Raw genomic sequence first — 17,751 nt, forward strand, 5'->3', positions numbered from 1 at the left:
GTGACTTTTGGCAGACACACAAAGACCATTAAACACAGGGAGGGGGAGGGAGCGGGGGAATGCAGCACGTCAGGGAGGAGGACAAAAGAAAGAAAGAAATGCTGGATAAATAAATGTATGAATGAAAACGTAAGCCCTGTTGGCAAAAGAGATGTGGATTAAAGACATGGGAATTTTGATTGTTTCTCTTCCTCTTTGTGTGTGTGCGTGTGTGTGTGTGTGTGTGTGTGTGTGTGTGTGCGGAGGCAGGGATATTGTTTAACTCAACACCCCGGGTCAAATCCCCCTTACAAATAGTTTCTCAGATATACCATAGATTCCAGTTAACATTTCCTCAAACAGATGAATGCATGCATTTAAATTTTTTTTTAAAATCGAATCACTCTTTGCAGAATTCAGGTGCCCTACACTTTCACCACATGGTTCCTCAACCAGTCTTGCCAAACCAAACTAAGTAGCTATAACCTCCAAATTACATTGTTCTCATGCCTTTTTTGGAGGTCTGAATAATTGTAGTTTAGCCGATCTGGCTTGGATTGAACTGGAAGGAGCGATGGGAGAATGTGCTCACAAATTTCATTTGATGTTGCATTCTAAGAATCCTCCCCCCACATGCCTGGAGATTGTTGTTGTTTGTTATTATTTGCATCATCTTTTCCAACCGACTATGACTATTTTGCAGAGAGTAGTTGTCTCCGCTAGCTTGCAACACTATAGAAAATGAAATAAAACCTAAAGGAAAAACTGAATTCTGTTTTTTTGGAGCTCCACCCAAGCAAGGTATTTGATTTGTATGATGTGTCCACTAACCACTCATTTCAAACAGGTTTCCACCCATTTGTAGCTACTTTCTGCAAAGGATTTCCCCAGGCTACCAAAACTAGGAAAGCCTGGTCTCAACAAGGTTAATAACCAACTGTCAGTCTGTATTCCTGTCAGACTATCACTTTGTATGTTATATAATGTCTGCCTGCTCTCCCTCTGTTTATTTATGTCTGTCTCTGGCAGTCGCTCTGCTATGCTTCATTGACTACTGTTAATTAGGTCTAATATTTGGTCCTCCAGCAGAACTCAGTCTTATGCTATGGCCCTAGAGAAGTAGTCTGTTAAACCCTGCCAAACGAGATCAAGACCAGGATCAAGACCAGAACCAGAAGCAAAACCAGGAACAAGACCAAGACCAAGACCAAGACCAAGACAAAGACCAAGACCAAGACCAAGACCAAGACCAAGACCAAGACCAAGACCAAGACCAAGACCAAGACCAAGACCAAGACCAGAACATAGAACATAGAACATAGAACAAGAACAAGACCAGGACCAAAACCAGAATTTAGAACAAGGGCATTACCAGGACTGGAACAAGACCAAGACCAAGACCAGGACACAGACCAGGACCAAGACCAAAACCAGGGGCAAGACCAAAACCAGGAGCAAGACCAAGACCAAAATACAAAGACCATTACAAAGAACAAGACCATATCAGAGACCCAGATATCCTCCAGTTTCACTATATCAAATACAAGTGAGATGAGACGAGATGAGAGATGATTGGGACAATTATCTGCCTGGTCTGTATTCATGAAGGAGGCGAAGAGCTTTAGACACCACTACCTCGCTGCTCTTTCGTTCCCACATTCGCTCCATCTCTTTTTGTCTACTGAAAAAATTCAATAACTTTACGGGGCTGCCATTGAGACGTAAACGGCTCGTGTCATCCTTATAACTGTGTCTGTGCCCACCTAATTCTCCTTACCAGGCACTGCTAAATGTCACAGCATGTCAGCTAATCTTCTGCTCCTGACTGGGCCTAATGAGAGAAAGAGGAGTTCACCAACCCAATCTCCCACACAATCACTGTCAGGAAATATAAGGGCATGTAGCGACAGACTTCATCACACCAGTAAGCTTCTAGCCTTTTTAGCTCTGCATCGATTGAGTGCGTGTGGAATAGTCACAGATATGTGAATGTGTATATGAAATGGAAATGTGCGTATGATGCAGACATGGATCTAAAAGTATTTGAAATAATTTCAAATACTTTGAGAGTTGTCTTGAGCCTGAGTGCCAAATGGGGGGGAGTTAGCACTTTTGAGATCATTCCATTGGTTCATTGTGCCAAACAAAACCAATCAATTAATCAAATTATTTTAAATATTATTTGAACCCAGGTCTGGTATGATGTACTTTGAGGTGGAGTCAAAAACTGAAGTGAATCACATTTTGAAAATATCTGTAGGTTAACTACAATGTTTTTACACATTCATACTTTTTCTCAATCGCTAAGGAAGTCCACGTGAAATTGGCAAAGTCATCATATTATTTTGAAAACTTGAACCCTCTAAATATCATCTCAATATTCTGATTATCTGATGTCTAACAGCCAGTGTTGAATGAATGTGTGTGAACTTCTGACTCGGGTAAAACATCAAGTGTCGATCTGAATCAGAATTTACAAATGGAGGGTTTTGAGGACATCTCTATGGAAGTGCAGGACATATGAAGGACACCAGACGTGCTGATCTTATGTGGAAGTACTCAGACCCACTCTCTCCATTCTCTATATTCCTCCTCACAGCCTTCTCATAATTCTTTGTTAACAATTTAACCTCTAGTCTTTTCTCATGTATAGAATGAAGCGGTTTCTTGTCATAAGTGCCTTTAAGTAGGTTATGAATGAGGAGGAGCAGGTCTCAGTGATTAAGAGCTACGGACATTCATGATTACATATACTGCACTACAATTATGCCTGACAGAAAAACTGTAGACTTATTATATACAATTATTTTACACAATCGGTAATGGGACTGATTTCATTATCCATTCATCATTATTCAGATCATGGATCTTTATGCAGATGAGAGATGTATGAATAGATAGATGAAAATCCTATTTGTAGGGCTTACTCTTGTGTAATAACTGTGAGCCTCACTGACCAGCAATTAGACTCGACGAAACATTAATTCCTTGACACTGAAGATGTTCAAAAGACTATCTGTCTTTCAGCCATCCAACCTTGTGATCTCACCTTTGTCATGTATTGACAGTAGTTCTGGGTATTTAACTGAACATTATAGTGTTATTATACAAATAGTATCCACTGCAGCAACATGCTATTGCTAGGTGACAGTGCAATCTCCCGCTCTGAGCTATCAAATAAGCTTGGCTACATACACTACCTTCTCCAAAACAGAACACATTTCATCTACCATAACATGCTACAACTGCCTCCATCACTCCTGAAGCTTCCAATCTTCCATTCTTCCACCCTTCCATCGCTTCATCTGAGCCTTTACCGTTCCCCTGGGACTGAACCTGTCAGCTCCCCGAAGTCCACACACACAAACACACACACACATACACACACACACACACACACACACAGTCAGAGACAGAGGGCTCACGGTAGGAGTGCGCGTGTGTGTGTGTGTGTGTGTGTGTGTGTGTGTGTGTGTGTGTGTGTGTGCGTGCGTGCGTGCGTGCGTGCGTGCAAGACATTTGCTGGTGCCTGGACGTGGCACGTCTTCCTGTTTCCCTCTATCTTTGTATAATTGCTCTCTCTCTCTACCTTTATGGTGGCAGACTTTAAATGAGTAGAACTATGTCAGGGGAGGATTTTTTCCTGTGAGGCTCAGGGTAAGACTCATCGCCTTGTATTTGTAATTACAGATAAAAGTGCCAATAAAGTGGAGCAGAATCGTGGCAGAGCATTTTAGACTATTTTTTTCCTCCGTGCCATTGTTGTTACAGTCAAGCCCCAGTGTATTACTCATCTTACAAATTACTCTATTTTTCTTTTATAATACCTCTGAGAAAAAGACCATTGTACAGAGGTGAAACATATGGTTATCATTACACACACAGTTACAATGAGAGGGAGTGGACATATCAGTTTTCAGTTCTCATTGTGTCCATAAAGATTCCACCATTGTGCATGTTGCTAATGCTTCATTGGTATTCTGCATTTGGAGCTGGACATTAACAAAATATATCAGCAGTAAATAGTGTATATCCTTACACCAGATGCTTTGCTAGCTAGTATGATTTATGACCCAGTGTGAGAGGTTTTACCTGTACTTCAATTATGACTGCATCTAGCATTTTTAAGAACTATCAAGTTCTTATGAATATAATCAACACTTATATTGATAGTCATATACAGTATCTGTTATACTGTAGATATGTGATATTACATGTAGTGACATTTTCATGTCTTACTGTATGTCATGTCACTGTTGGTACCAACCTCAAACATTGCTGTCACCATACAGAATGTCAATACATCAAGCTTTGTGGCATATGTATGGCACACACCAGCATTTTGATATAAGGCTGTTATAAACAGTCATAACATGTTCATGACAGTGTCATGTAGGTAGTATAACAGGGGTGGCAGGTGGCCTCGAGATTAGAGATGTGGGCCAGTAACCTTGCTTACTGGTTCGATTCCCAGTGCTGGAACTTGAAGATTGCTGGCATCATATTCAATTTGCCAACCACTTCCAACGTGCCCTTGAGCAAGGCACCTAACCCCCTAACTGATTCAGTTGTGCTGCAATGCCGCTGATCCTATGCTCTACCCTCTCTGTGTATGTGCATGTGTGTGTAATCTGTGTGTGTGTCTCAGGGGGGTATGCAGAGAGACCATTTCCATTACCTTTTGATAATGCACAATAAAGTCATTTTCTTCTAGCATGGCATTTACAATTGCATTTAGTGTCACCATTTTGAAGTGCTATACATGCAGTGTAGATGTATTGATTACGTGTTACACATGTATAGGAATGAAAACAGTGATGAAATAGGTTTTTAACAAAAATCCACTCTTATTCAACCGCTAACAATTTATTCTGGCATATGTTTATATAATAATATTTCACAGTAAGGGCTTTCGCCTGTTAGTCATTACCATATCATTTCAAATTCAGTCCTTGATACGCTCTGACAGAAGCGAGCTGGGAAAGCTTTGATTGACAGCTTCGATCACATTCCATTTTCACTTCAACAAGATTCTGTCCAGGATTGAAACTTGAGCCCAGAGGTGCCCTCTCCAAAAGGGCCTTACAACAACAGCCTCTCAGCCAGGGATGGAAGTGTGTGTGTGTGTGTGTGTGTGTGTGTGTGTGTGTGTGTGTGTGTGTGTGTGTGTGTGTGTGTGTGTCAATCACCTCTTAGCCAGGGGTGAGAGACACATTTGGTGGAGACAGTCATGTGATTTACATGTGTTTTCATGTGGCTGATACAAAGACAGTGATAGTAGTTTGATCTTCCATTGTGAATGGTGATCAATGCCCCCTCTCTTAGCCCAGAACACCTATTTCCAGTTTAATGAGCATGCCTGGTGGATGTCCTGAGGATAAGTCCTGAGGATGAGTCATCAACATCAGGTATCGTACCATGTGTAAACTCCTCACAATTTATTGTAACTAATGCATGGTCATAGCATATTGGGTATTCTTAATGGAACCTAGGATCCGGTATGATCGAGTGTCTGTCACACAGGGATAAGAAAATCAGTATTAATCAGTATTAATCAGTATTAATCAGTATTAATCAGTATTAATCATACAATATCTAGATTGATAATGTTAACTTGTGTTAGTTTGTCATGTGACCACTCATGTGTAAAGTTTGCTTTATCATGTCCATAACTGTCTGAAGTTTACTGGGGAATAAATGTATGTTCTTTATTCTTATCCCATCCACTCCTTCTCTCTCTTTTTTAATAATTCTTCAGACACACAGAGAGATTCACACAGCAGATTAACAAAAAAACAGACTCACATGTTGCCACTGGTCGCGGATAAGCGGCCTGTAGCGCAGGAAGTACTTCAGGGGGAAGCTGTCCACATCGGGCCACGTCGACGGGCTGTTCCAGGTCACCTCCAGACGCCGCACGTTATTGGGGATGGGCGTGGCCACCACCTTCTCAGGAGGGTCGGGTTTCACTAGAGAGACGACAGACGGACAGACAGAGAGACAGACAGACAGACATGGGTGGGGCTGTAGATCGTAAAGGACAGAGCACTGCGGGTGAAATGGATACATGGGCTTATAAGAGTAAGATTACTATGATAAAGGCTGATGAGGAGGTATAGTACACAGACGAGGAGAAAGACACTATGCGAAGGACAAAGGCTATTGAGAAACATTGTATGTGGGTTTGGTGCGAGCAGATTATCGGTCGAACTAAAGGTCTTTTCTGATAATGAGAATGAGAATGAAACCAAGCCAAACCAAAGATGTCTCTAGGTAGAGAGAGTAAACACAACCAAATGACAAATGGGACTGATAGCCCATGCCCTCTGGTAGGCTAGGTGGAATCTTTACCATCTTGCTTACACCTATCCAGTCTTTTCAGATCTACACAAATGTCTAGGCAGCAGGGGCTAGGGGGTTAGCTCAGGGTGAAGGATGATGGAAAAAAGAGGGGGAGAGCTATAGAATACTCTTGTGTATATTACAGTGGTGGCTTGGGATCATGATCCCAGAGTGAAGGATGCTGGGAAAAGAGAGGGATGTTTTGTTTGTCCCTGCGGTGGCTAGGGGATCAGTGTGTTTGCTCAGAGGTTTAGCTCCACACACTGGGGTGCAAACAGACAAAGGGGACGTCCTTTGAGCAGAGAGAGCAGAGTAAGCTACCCCTCCTCCCCTTTTTAATCTTACCCTTCATCCTCACCTATTCGTTCATCCTCATTCATATTTTCATTGCCCCCTTATCTTCCCTAATCATCACAATGCTCAGGAGCAGATCTGGGTTCAAATAGAATATTTGAAATCATTGCAAATACTTCTGTGCTTGATCTGTGCATCTGTGCTTGATTGAGTTTGCCTGGTACAACGGAACCACCTAAAGTGCAAACCCTGCCCATGTGGCACTCCAGGCAGGCTCAAGCGAACACTCATTTACAATATTTGCAATTTAAATACTTTACAATCCAGGTTATAGTAAACCCATGAATAAGAGAATTAATGAATAACCCTAACCCTAACCCTAAAGATTAATGGAAAATGTGCAAATGAATGAACAAATGTATTTTTATATAAAATGTCAATTGTGTATCTTATATCAAGCTGACAATATAAAGAGAACTGTGTACAAGGTAAGACAGTGTTAATACAGGCATGGTGGAGAGAAACCTATGATGGTACTGTCCTTGACAGAACAACTCCAGTATTTTGTTCCATTTACACATTATTCAAGACACAAGGACAATACTGTACTGATGGTTTGATAAACGAGGGTCTCTATTGTCCTCCAGGTAAGTTGTTGCATGTTTCAAAGGATGAATGAAATAGCTTTTATTTCTGTGGTACTTCATTGACTCTGTAAATGAATTTGACTTACAACTTCACATTGCATCAAATGAGCACTTATCTTTGGCATGTGGGCTAGGAGCCCTTCCCACCGTTAAATTCATCTGTATAACTCTTTGTCGATATAACTGGAGGGCACATATCTTTCAAAAGCTAATCCAGTAATCCAGATAGCATTAGCATTTTCATTACTATCCGGCCCGCATGTAGCCATGCATGTAAACACTTAATTTAGTTGCTGAGAACCATCCCTCCACTTTTGTTTCCTGAAGGAAAGATATCCTCTCTCCTGAGCTCTGAACCCCCCTGAAAGAACTTGGGTTGATTCTGTTTGAAACTCATCAATTCAGAAAGTTAATTGAATTTCTAGTTTATGAATTAAAAAAATGCTACTATTTTCAATGTTAGTTTTTTCAATTAATTAATTAATTTAAATTCCTTTCCTCAATAGACAAAAATAGTGCTGGAACCCTGTTGTTTGGCTGGTTGTAATTTGAGTTAAAACTGGCGTGTGCCGACCAGATAGTGTGGGGTAACCTACAGAATGTCTTTCATTATCAGATTTTCTCTGAACATCTAAAAATAAATCATATTTACAGTATGAGATGTTGACCACATATCCCTGTGTATGGTAACGCTTCACTACACTTGCAAGCTAATTATGAAAATCATATTCCAGATGTTTCCATAAAAACATTTCAACAACAACATCCTATGAGAATTTAGTTGGATGAGTGACAGCAACATTTCAATTTTGAACACACCTCACTGATAGGTAATTATAAGAAACCACTTAATTATAAGAAGCCACTTCTGCAAAGTCGTTCAATATTTTTTCTCTTGTAACCTGTGGAGCTTTCGCTGTGTTAATAACCTGTAATGAGCGCTAATGAATGACAGCTGTTGTCAATCCTAATGTGTTTGCCTTCAGGTGCAGTGACGAGTGTTTACACCTATCCAGAAAACCCTTGGGAGAACAAGCGATGAGCTATTTGGCCTTTATTGAATGCATACAGTATCTTTCAGTTGAAAATATCTTTCTGCCAAACTTTTAATTTACTTTTAATTTTAATTTACAATATTCTATTTATTAAATGGGAAATACAATGTCTTTTCACTCATTCTGGAGAGGATGAAAAGGAAATGTTTGGCCATTATTGAATGTGATATAGTAGGCTCCTTCAAATCTGGACTGTAATGCTTTATCTGCAATATAATAAAGGTACAATTCACTGCCTTTTCTAATTTATGATGTGAAGTACACAATTCACTTATGAGCTGAGTACTACTGTTTTACGTAATAATAGCTCATAATCAAAGGGTGTATTACTCCATTCTTTACATGTATGTCTTTGCTGCTAGTGTATTACTGTGTAGTACATTGTGATTTGGCATTTATACATTTGAGTGCTGTCCATTATTCATGTTATACTGTCATACACTTCCCTGTAACCAAGTACATATGACAATAAAACTGTGAGACTTTGACACTTGTTTACAGCTCCTGGTCCTACCTATGGTGGACTCCTCAAAGGAGATGGTGTTGGAGGCTCGTCCGAGAGCATTCACCGCAGTGACGTTGACTCTGTACGGGAAGCTGGAGAAAACTTCGGGGAATTTAACGTGACAGCGGTTCTTATGGACCCCATCTCGCTGGACATCCAGGGACCTCTGGTTGTGTCTGGGACGGAAACAAGGGGAGACAAAATGGCTTTAAGGCTTTTTTCTTTATAAGGTTTGGAATATAAGACTTTTGGTAATACACATTACAGTGTTTGTTTGGCAAGTATTGACATTACTCATTGATACATTTTACTTAAAGCTATAACCCTAAACCCTAGCCCTAGCCCTGACCCTAAGCATAATAAAACCCAAGTACAAGTACACAGTAACACAATATTGTAATGTAAAGTGTTTACAGACTTTACAAACTGACAAAGTTTCCAAAGGCTAAGTTTCTCTAACTGGCTGTGTTCCACTAGCATCAACATCAGGTCTGGTGGTGGATGCTGTTGGACAACCTAGGGCTAAACCAGGGCTGTTCTGTGCCTCTGGCTTGCCCCAGGGATATCATCTGGGCTGGGGACGCCGAGGGCACATCTCCTCCCCACAGCTCCTTTGATATCAGCTTCCAACCCTCCAGCTACAGCTGTATCCAAATGCTAGCTCCACATGTCTAAAAAGATTTCCTTATTACAGTATGCCACACTGTAAAAAAATAAATAATAATCTTAATGGTGATTCACTGTAATTAGGTACCATTTTCTTTCAGTTTTATTGAATAATGCAGGTAAAATCCCAGCTCAACTCAACATTCTTCTTGTAAAAAAATGGGAATAATCCAAATGAATTAAATAACAAATATTTTATGTTTTCTCACATAAATGAATCCCCTGTTCACAACGATAAACCGCAAAAATATAGTTTATTACATTACCTGAAACATCATTAATTACCGTTGCTTTCCACAGACTGACATTTATTTCACATAGAAATTACATTTTGAATAGAATTCATTGAATGTCAAACTAGACCACTTTTTATGTTTCAAAACGGTATGATGAAACCAAATGTAGAATAAAAAATACATATATTAGCTATTATTTCACAGATGTTGATCCAAAATCACAAAAATAAACTGTAATAGTATGGTAATTTACAATAAAGGGATACTTCAATATTGTACACCTTATAATCAGATGGTTCTTTACATTGAAAGTAGTCTATGGGCCAACCAAGCCATTAACTTTGAGTGCAGTGTAAAAAATTACTCAGGGGCTTAGTAAAGATAACTCCTAAAAATCTATGATTTTGACAAAGAAAATGTAAGTTTATATACTATACTATTTACATGAATATCTCTAGTACAGTCATTTTCATTTGTTCCACAAACATCATATTCAGAAATAAATATTCAACGTAGCCAGCTGCTTAATCTCAACATTATTTTTCTACTGATAAGTATTGTTACATTTACTTACATTTATACGTGAACTATTATGACCTCACACTTACCCACAATTCCCAAGCAAATATGCAAATATGCTTCCCTCTGTTGCAAGGGCACTGTGGGTAATTGTGAATTTCTGTTCTTTCTGTTGCATTATCTCACTAACTAATGTACCTGTGATGTTGGTTCTTGTTTGATTATAACTCTATTAGGTCTTAGCTTATGTTCATACAAGTGTTTTGATATGGTGTTTTCTTGGCACACTTTGGGCCCGTTAATACCAATAAATTATCACTTGAATGCCACAGCCTATTTGAGTATTGTTGCTGACCATGTGCATCCCTTCATGGCCACAATGTATCCATCTTCTAATGGCTACTTCCAGCATGATAATGCACCATGTCACAAAGCAAAAGTCATCTCAAACTGGTTTCATGAACATGACAATGAGTTCAGTGTTCTTCAGTGGCCTTCCCAGTCACCGGATCTGAATCCAATAGAACACCTTTGGGATGTGGTAGAACAGGAGATTCACAGCTTGAAAGTGCACCTGAATCAATGCCACAAATAACTGAGGCTGTTTTGAGAGCAAAGGGAGGCCCTACCCAGTATTAGTATAGTCTTCCTAATAAAGTATAGTGAGTATAAGTATGACTTGCCTTTTCAGACAACAGCGTGATTTGACTAAATAATTATTCTAATGTGACATATTGGTTGTACAACATTAATGAGGTGCCACCCGCTGTGAAATTGCCCCCCTGACTTTTGTGTATTGTTGAATTGTTTTACTTGCCAAAGGATTGCACCCTGTAACCCCATCCCTCTGCACAGAAGGCAAGAGGCAAGAAGGCCAGGGCCAGAGAGAGAGAGAGAGAGAGAAAGAGAGAGAGAGAGAGAGAGAGAGAGAGAGAGAGAGATGGAGATGCTGAACAGTCAGACAGGAGAGAAGACCAGAAAGAGAGAGGAGAGAGAATGATGGCGGACAGACAGACAGACAGACAGACAGACAGACAGAGAGGAGACAGAGAGAATGCAAGAGAGAAAAAGACACAGACACAGGAGGAGAGGAGGGAAGGAGAGACAGAGATACTTGTCCTTAGAGAGTCCTCTGGGGTATGGCAGAGTGTCCTGGCCTCAGCACTCCCAGCCAGACAACTCTAATCAGTCTGAAGCAGACAGCACCTGACTCCATATATCACTGCACAGGGCCCTCCTCCTCCCTCCCTCGCTCCCTCTCTCTCCAATTTCTGTCCCTCTCTCCCATTTTCTCTATTTGTTTCACCCGCTCTTTCTCTGCCTTGCCCTCTCTCTTTCTCTCTTCTTTTCTCTTTTTCACTTCCACCTTCTCTCACTCTCTCACCCCTTCTGTCTCCCCTTCTCTTTCCCTCTCTCCCCCCCTTTTCTCTACCTTCTCATATTTCCTTCCTCGTCACTGTCTCTAGCCCCCGCTCTCTTTCTCTTCCCCTCCCTCGAGCCACCTCCCTCGGAGAAGACACAAACAGATAAAAGAATAAACAGGAATAACAAGATGCTTACTGGACGTCGACTTCGAAGTCGGTAGGGATGGAGGTGGGGTGTTGGAGATGCCAATTGCAGTAGAAGCCTTTGGGGTAGGTGTTAGAGCGGCATGTCACCGTGGGTTCCCTCGGGGGTGCTGCCGGGGAGAGAGGGAAAAACAGAAGAGAGGTGTTGAGAGGAGAATCATAAATACTTGATAGGCTGTCGCTCAGGTGAGTAAAGAGAGAGAGAAAGAGAGAGGGAGAGAAAGAGACGAGAGAGAGTTAGTCTGAGAGTGAAAGACAACCCAATATTTTGTTTGTCTGTGTGAGAGAAAAAAGGGAGAGGGAGGGAAGATGAACAGGGGGAATGAGATTGGATTTTGAATCATGTGTATTTGATCCCATAGGATTGCACATGAAAGTGTTAATAATGAATGTGTTTTTAAAATGGTTCTCCATGTAGAGAGGGAGGAGAGAGCAGAGGAGGAAAGGGGGCGATGATGGAGTATGGGGGAAGGAGAGGTAATGGGGGAGGTGAGAGGGAGGAATGAGAGGACAAGAGGGGGGGTTAGAGGAGAGAGATATAAGAGAGGGAGGAATGAGAGAGGGAGAGGAGGAGGAGAGGTTAACGTAGAAGCAAGAGCAAAGAGAGGTTTAGAGGACAGAGCAAAGAGGAGGGAGAGGAGGAGAGGAGAGGGAGAGAGAGAGAGAGAGGGGCGATGGAATACCAGCCCTGCCCTCCTCTCAGATTAGCCCCCTTTTCTTCCAGCACCAGTGGACCATGCTCACCGCTGCCAAAATTGAAACTGATGACTTGGGCCTGTTGCCCTGGAGATGCATAACATTACCTTCTTCTTGCTTAGCATGGTGTGAAATGCAAGGGAGCTTAGCCATGATGGTTGCCTGCATGGCCAACACTCCCATCTGGCTTGCCTTGGCTCAGCAGCAGAGAGCAATACAGAAAAAAAACAAAGGCTCTTTAAACTCCTGACTTTTTCAATTTCCTTTGAGCTTTGATTACAGTAAACACTGTATTAAGCTGCGAATCTCACCCTGTCTTTGCTCCTAATTGTCAAGGGTTTGTCGTTTTTCTGAAGGGTGAAAAGAGCAAAAGGTAGTGAGTATTTTTGGATCTGTGTCTAGGACATCGTCAGAGGAGTGTTACTTAGACATGCAGACACACAGTTGCCTGTGCACATATGCATAAATGTGCACAGTCACACACTCACACACACACACACACACACACACACACACACAGACAATAAAGTGATTGACAGACTGCCAATCTCATGCCAGAGGACAACCGATGATGACACGATACAGAGCATCAGGTGCATCTCAGCCTCCTCATCTCTGTAGGGAACACACACACACACACACACACACACACACACACACACACACACACCCAGACCCAGACGCACACTCACACACACACACACACCCACACACAGAGCGCAGAAAATTAGCACTGTCAGTCAATCTAATCAATGTGTGAAATCAACACTAACTACAGATCACCATCTAAAGTTCAGCCAATCTACCTCGATTAACGGACACACTAATTAAGGGGCATCTCAATCAATCAACACCTAAACTCATTCCCCATGCCGCAGTCTCTCTGAACAATCTGATAAGTGGGTGAAAGCTAGGCTTCATTTGCATCAATCAATTCCCAGTCATCCACTTTCCCAAACACTTTAAAGTTCCACACAGGCAACAACACAAGACTATTGGCGAGTTTACAAAACATCAGAAGACAGGGGGGACAGAGTGGAAACAGGTGAAGAAACAGCTTCCATGCATTACGCTATCCTTTCTTTCTGCCTCTCTGTTTTGTTGATTTCTTTGTTACTTATTCTGCGCTGCAGATTCAATTCATTAGTCTAGCAAAAGATCAATCGCACCATTACACCATGCCCTTTGATCAGGTGGCCCAACAATTCTGGAGAAATTAAATGACATCACCCCGCACTCAGCAGGCATTGTGCTGTTATACTGTGTCCTTATTAATGATGACTCATGGCTCAAAGGCTTTTTGTAGTTCAATTCCTGATGGGGAAAAAAGGGACAACAGCAACAAAAAGTAGAGATATAGAAAGTTTGTGTGTGTGTGTGTGTGTGTGTGTGTGTGTGTGTGTGTGTGTGTGTGTGTGTGTGTGTGTGTGTGTGTGTGTGTGTGTGTGTGTGCGACTGTAACACAGTGCGTGACCCGACATTCCTCCAGTGAGTCGTCCCCCTGTGCGAGTCCGCTTCCTCCCATCAGGAGGTAACATTCCTCCATAGAGCTCTGCACCACGGGAGGCCTTCCTCACCCCCAGGGCCAAACGGGCATGCTGACAGCTCATCGATTCAACCCTGAGCACTACTCTATACCCACACCGGAACCCCCAGAACAGCCTATGAGAGGACAGCAGCAACCATCTCAAAGACACATTCTCCCCAACATGTGAAAGACTGCATTCTCACACCCAGAAGAAAAAAAGCTGCCCCAAACACAACAAGATTGCTTTTCCGTGAGCGTTTGCAGCCTAGCAACGATGTCATTGTTCCTTTTTGTACTTTTTTTTAAGGGGGTTGTGGGGGGAAGGAGGGGGGTAGAATTTTCCTACGATGACAAAACAACAAAGACAAATCTCACTCGTTCTCTTTTTCCAATTCACTGATTTCATCTGTTCCACGGCTTGCGAATATGCTGCTCATGCGACGAAGATTTATCAGTGGAGTTTTAACAGTACCTACAAATAGATGCAGACCCAAGGCCAATGTGCAATATGTCCCCTGGAAAGCTTTTCACTGAACGCTCTTCAGAACACGATCATGATTTGGTTACAAAAGACTAGGGAACTTTATGAAATACAGCCTTCACAAACTTTAGGAAGGAGGACAAAGAATTTTTTGTGATTTTCTTATGAGTTAAAACTCATATGCTCTCAGTCCATTAAAATGGTTGTGCCATGTATGATGCATTGAATTGGCATTTTCCAGATGGTGCTAAATTAGGCTTGTCATGGAATAGAGGTCATAATGATCCTAAGGCATCTTGTCACATTTCGAGGATGACAATGAAAAACGAACAACAAACAAGTAGAGATTCATTTTAAAAGTCCACTGTGTCTACTCAGAGCATGAGGGAAACCGTCCTGCTAATGTATATGCCATTTAGCTGACACTTTTATCCAAAGCGACTTACATTGCAGTGAGTGCATACATTTCAGTATATATGGTCCCAGTTGGAATCAAACCACAGAGGTCCTTCCTTCCTTATTCTCCATCCTTTCCCTACACTTGTCCACTACCCTGCATATATTTAAATGCATAGGATTGGTGTAAGCGTGGACTGTTGAACCAATTCTATGCTTTTAAATTTGTGAAAAGTGGCAAGTGTACACTTCAGGGAAAAGGAATGGGAATTGGGTCCCAGGGAGAGAGATTTCTGCTCCCACAAGGTGCTGCGAAATTGATTCTTTGAGAAGGCTTAGCCATCTGAGAGCCTCAGAATACTGATGATGAAAGGATAAAAGGATTACAACAAAACAGTATATACTCAGAACGCTGAATAATAATAATAACGGTGACATAGGACATCCTTGAAACACACAAAAGGGTGAAACACACAAAAAACAGACTCTGTGGACATGAGATGCTACACCCATGGGCTCTCTAATTATAGAGAAATCTAAGTTGGAGTTGACCTTTGAAGTGATGTGTACTGTAAATCACTGCATTACCCCACCTCTTATTAGACCCTCAGACACGACAGGATCAAGTGTAGCATATATCATACACAACACATACAGCATGATAGATAAGAGACGTACCCACTTTCTCTCTAAGGTTAAACTATGTTCCTGTATACCGCCCAAAACATTGAGGATTTTAGATTTAGGTGAAATACATATACATTTAGGTACTTTCAAACTTGGCACAATGAAACCAATTGAATGGCTCCTAAAAACGCCAATAGCACACCTCAAATATATATATATATGGATAATCACTATAAAATATCCTTGAATCTTAATGACGCATTAGGTTATAGTCACATGTTGGTGGTTTGTGTGAGGTATAACTCTGGGCCAACCTAGCATGGAGGAGTGAATGGTGGCTCATCCCTCCCTGTCCCCCCTGCCTGTCTCCTCTGTTATCTCTCCCACTTTAAGGAGCTGTGAAATGAAAGACATTGTTTCAGGGGTCAGCTGAGAAATGTCAAGCTGCCTGCCGACATGAAAGACAGACAGAGTGAAAGGGGGGGGGGGGGGCTGCCTATCATTGCCCAACACTGAAGATCTGGCCCAGGGTGGAACGCCCCCCCCCTCCCCCCGCCTGACACCGTTGGCATCCCAGGAATGTCCCTTCCCGACTGGAAACAGCCGTGAGATGGGAAGGGGGAAAGAGGGAGGGAGCATGGGGAGAGATACTGCAGGAGCATACCTACAGAGGGGGAGAGGTGGTGGGGGCCCCCCCCTGGCTGAGGGAGTGTCAGACACAGGAAGCAGCTCTCACTGGGACCGGAATTCAACCATTACCTGAACACTTAGCTACCTGACAGTACATCTTAATTGACATTACCTGACCTTACATCTTCTCCTCTAATGAGTCTTGAGAAGGAAGTGAGGAAGAAGGATGTGAGCAATAGAGGGCATGCTACTGGGACTCACACCCCTGATTTAGCAAGCTGATGTTTGGCATAGCTATATGTTGTGTCTTTACAATTGACACTAGGTTTGATTCCGACTCATGTTAAAATGCGTTGTTATATGGATGATGTGAGCATGTTTGGTGAAGAAATAATCTAAAACAACAATCTAAAACAACCTATTCCTCTTGTTGGCTTTCTTTTCATATTTAATGCAATAATGTGTTGTTTATTGATATTAAAAATATATAAAATACGAAATGACGATATCTATAGATGTTTGCTATAGTTGTTTGAGGGAGAGGCTTCCACATTGTAAATTGCTGTTTCTGTTCCAAGTTGATTCAACACACACTTAGATTCAATCTTCCTGTATGTAGGCCACACTTGAATTATTTTCAATGTTAGTTCATAATCACTTCCCACGATTTAAATAGCACATCCTTGTCCCCATATAATTACACTGCATTTTGAATATGTTTGGCACATCTTAAAGGAAAATAAGACTTGCTGAAAACTGCTTTGTTGGCCATCTACAGGTGTGTTTTTAGAGTAGGCAAAATGTCCCTTATTTGTAACATGAGCTGAAGAGACATACAATAACATGATATTTTTTATGAGGTTGCGTATATGTCCAAGTCGGGATCAGGTCTTTAGTCTGGAGTCCAATGTTGCTCTTGTGGAAGCCCAGGCCCTTATGCCACTGTACATCTACCATGATAAAAGAGGGAAGTGATTCTTGTATGTCTCCATTCTCTCTTGAACAGTTCGTTGGATGCTTTCACTACTCTGTTCCCTTGTGATTCGGAAAGGGTAATCCATTTCTTTAAAGAGTTTCATCAGGGGAAACTCCAACTCTCAGCATTCCTTGGGCCTTGTTAATCAAATCCCAAATATTGAGTGAGGAAGAACTGTTAGTTTCCCTGTGAATAAATGTCAGAGAGGAGTCTCAGGAAAACATGATCCATTGAGGAAATGCCTGTCCTACAGCTCCGTGCCGCTCTGCACTGCAGGGAACAGACTCATCCCTGAACTGGCACACTCCAGAATGCCGCAACACACTCCCGCTTTACATCCAATTGTCACGCCCTCCACTTCCACCTAGTCTGTGCCAGCTCCTCCCTCTCTGCTGTCTGTCTTTGTCTGTCTGTTTGTCTTGTGTGTGGGCGTGGACAGGCTCCGGTTCCCTGTCACTCATCATCTCCACCTGCTCGTTCTGCTCACCTGTTGGTCATCTGCTCATCACCTCGCTGTGTTTACCTCGCTTCCCAACCACTCTTCGCCAGATCGTTGCTTGTTGTTTCGAAGTTAGTCTCATTCTCGGCCGCTTAGTCTCATATTGA

At 41.9% G+C, this 17,751-nt stretch overlaps 1 protein-coding gene across 1 annotated transcript in view; it reads right to left on the reverse strand.

The window, feature by feature from the left end:
• cntfr (ciliary neurotrophic factor receptor) overlaps nucleotides 1–17,751 on the reverse strand; it is a 128,789-nt gene that overhangs the window by 13,656 nt on the left and 97,382 nt on the right. The window contains exons 4-6 of the mRNA XM_083669415.1: nucleotides 11,804–11,921; nucleotides 8,832–8,998; nucleotides 5,785–5,948 (exon numbers count right to left, since the gene is read on the reverse strand). Coding sequence (XP_083525541.1) covers nucleotides 5,785–5,948; nucleotides 8,832–8,998; nucleotides 11,804–11,921 — 449 coding nt within the window. The remainder of the gene's footprint in view (nucleotides 1–5,784; nucleotides 5,949–8,831; nucleotides 8,999–11,803; nucleotides 11,922–17,751) is intronic.

Source organism: Argentina silus (assembly GCF_951799395.1).
Source record: "Argentina silus genome assembly, chromosome: 5".
In the NCBI taxonomy this organism is placed as follows: domain Eukaryota; kingdom Metazoa; phylum Chordata; class Actinopteri; order Argentiniformes; family Argentinidae; genus Argentina; species Argentina silus.